Raw genomic sequence first — 2,407 nt, 5'->3', positions numbered from 1 at the left:
ATAAATATATATATTCTATGTATATAAATATATATAATCTTGTAGACTCTCAAGAGAAATATTTTGCACCGTATGTTTATTATTGACTAGGGTGTAGGGTTATAGTATGGAACATATTTTGAAACTTGTGTCATCATGTATGCTTTCATTTTTGTTCTATTAGCAGAGCTAAACTGTTAACCTCACATAACAAGTTTCCAAGAGAATAGGATCTAAGAAATATTTTTCTCTACTCTCAGATTCTTCTGTAGAACAATTAAAAATTCCAAAGAATCAGATGGGAGAGTATGCCAAAAAGGAAATAATAGAAGTTCAAATGCAAGTATTAATATATTTTGCATCAGCCAATTTTTTACAAAACTTTAGAGACAATATAATTATCTTTTGCAGAGACACTGAATTTGACCTCTGACATTCATTTGATTTTTCCTTCAATAAGTTATAAACATCAGGCTTTATCTTAGGGAATTTGCATTAATGTTTTATTTTTTTCCTCACATTTCTTTGGTTCAAAGTACAGTGTATTTTACATTGAAACATCTTGGTTAACAAGAGGAAAAATTTTCTACTGACTTTTTTGAGATTTATCCTGTATTGCTATTATTACCAGTAACATCACCAAAGCCTTAATTAACTGGAGTAGAATATTAAAGTGCAATTTAGGGGTGCCTGGCTAGCTTAGTTCGTTAAGTGTCTGACTCTTAATCTCAGCTCAAGTCTTGATCTCAGGTTCATGACTTCAAGCCCCACATTGGGCTCCATGATGGGCATGAAGCCTACTTAAAAAAAGAAAAAAGAAAAAAGAAAAAAAATGCAACTTAGCATTACACGGGAAAATGGTTATTACACTCAAATAAGAAATGTTTTAGGTAAAGAAAATAGATTTATATAATTAGGAAAATTCTGTGGGAGAGGTAGAATATATTTTATGCTCTAAAGTAAAGCAATGAAATAATTTCTTACATTGTAATGCAATTCACTCATATAGGTAGACTTGTCTTTCAGGTGTTCAAATTTTAGAAATTTAACTAAAAAACATTTTCAGTTGGGATCATACAGAATTTGATCATTATTTTTTCTCATTCATGACATATACAAGGATCAAAATTTATTCTTATAGAAAGAAAAGCATTTTGTAAAATACGTTATTATAAATTTTATCTTACTTTGATTTACTTTATAATTTGTGCAATCTGCTCGCACATTAAAAAATGACATATATGAAACATAATATTCTCCATTTTTGCCCTAAAAATATGATTCCTATTACAAACATTCATTCCATTTACATGCCACATTCTGGAAAAGCATCTTACACACCAACTCATACAGAGACTCACTGAAAACATTTGTTTCATACAGTATGATCTGTGAAAAATATCACATTTAAAATTCATCATTTCTGAAATCAGTAAAGGAGCAGATTTGTGGAATAGGATTTCTAGCCAGAAATAATTGAATGAAAGGAGTCCCCAGGGGATGGAAATTGCTAATATAATTTGAACATAAGTGTAGAGTAAGACAAAGTAATCCAAGATTAAAAGGGCAACATTTTTATTCATTATTCCTTTCATACTTTTTTAGAATGTTCTCATTTGTTTGAAGCAAATAAAACTTTCTGGACCATATTCTTAAAGGCTTGTTTCACTTGCTGGTTTCTTAGTGTATAAATGAAGGGATTCAATAAGGGGGCAACTGAGGTATTGAGCACAGCTACTCCTTTGCTTAAAGTCACTCTGTCATTTGCTGATGGCTTTATGTACATGAAAATACAGCTACCATAAGAGATGGAAACTACAATCATGTGGGAAGAACAGGTAGAAAAGGCTTTAGTCCTTTGCTGAGCAGAAGGGAATTTGAGAATTGTCTTGATGATGTAGCCATAGGAGATAATCACTAACATCAGTGTGACCATCAATGTCATCACAGCCAAGAAAAAGGACATTAGCCCTAGGAAATGTGTATCTGAACAAGAGATCTGCAGGATGGGAGAAGAATCACAAATAAAATGATCAATGACATTGGAAGCACAAAATTCCAACTTGAGTCCCAAGGTTATTGGAGGAAAGATGATCAAGAATCCAGTTACCCAAGAGCTGAGTACAAGTTGGTAGCACACTTTGTTGCTCATGATGGTCGTATAATGCAGAGGTTTACATATAGCCACATAACGGTCGTAGGACATAGCAGCCAGAAGGTAAAATTCAGTTACTCCCAAAAAGATAAAAAAAAAACTGAGTCATACAGCTCATATAGGAAATAGTTCTGTCCTTTGTCACAAGGCTCACCAGGAACCTTGGAATACAGACAGTTGTGAATGAGATTTCTAAAAAGGAGAAATTACGTAGGAAGAAGTACATTGGTATCTTTAGGTGGGGATCCAGCAGAGTGAGAATGATGATGGTTA

General features: G+C 32.7%; 1 protein-coding gene across 1 annotated transcript; it reads right to left on the bottom strand.

Moving 5' to 3' along the window:
* Positions 1-1,591: 1,591 nt before the first annotated feature.
* Positions 1,592-2,402, bottom strand: LOC115285310 (olfactory receptor 6C75-like; the record flags this gene model as incomplete). The annotated part of the gene is given in 2 exon segments (XM_029931601.1): positions 1,592-2,225; positions 2,227-2,402. Coding segments are annotated over 2 exon segments (810 nt in total), but the record flags the coding sequence as incomplete, so codon positions are not given.
* Between the last annotated feature and the right edge of the window lie 5 nt (positions 2,403-2,407).

This window comes from Suricata suricatta, unplaced genomic scaffold (genome assembly GCF_006229205.1).
Source record: "Suricata suricatta isolate VVHF042 unplaced genomic scaffold, meerkat_22Aug2017_6uvM2_HiC HiC_scaffold_744, whole genome shotgun sequence".
Lineage (NCBI taxonomy): Eukaryota > Metazoa > Chordata > Mammalia > Carnivora > Herpestidae > Suricata > Suricata suricatta.
This window is presented reverse-complemented; position numbering and strand designations above follow the sequence as displayed.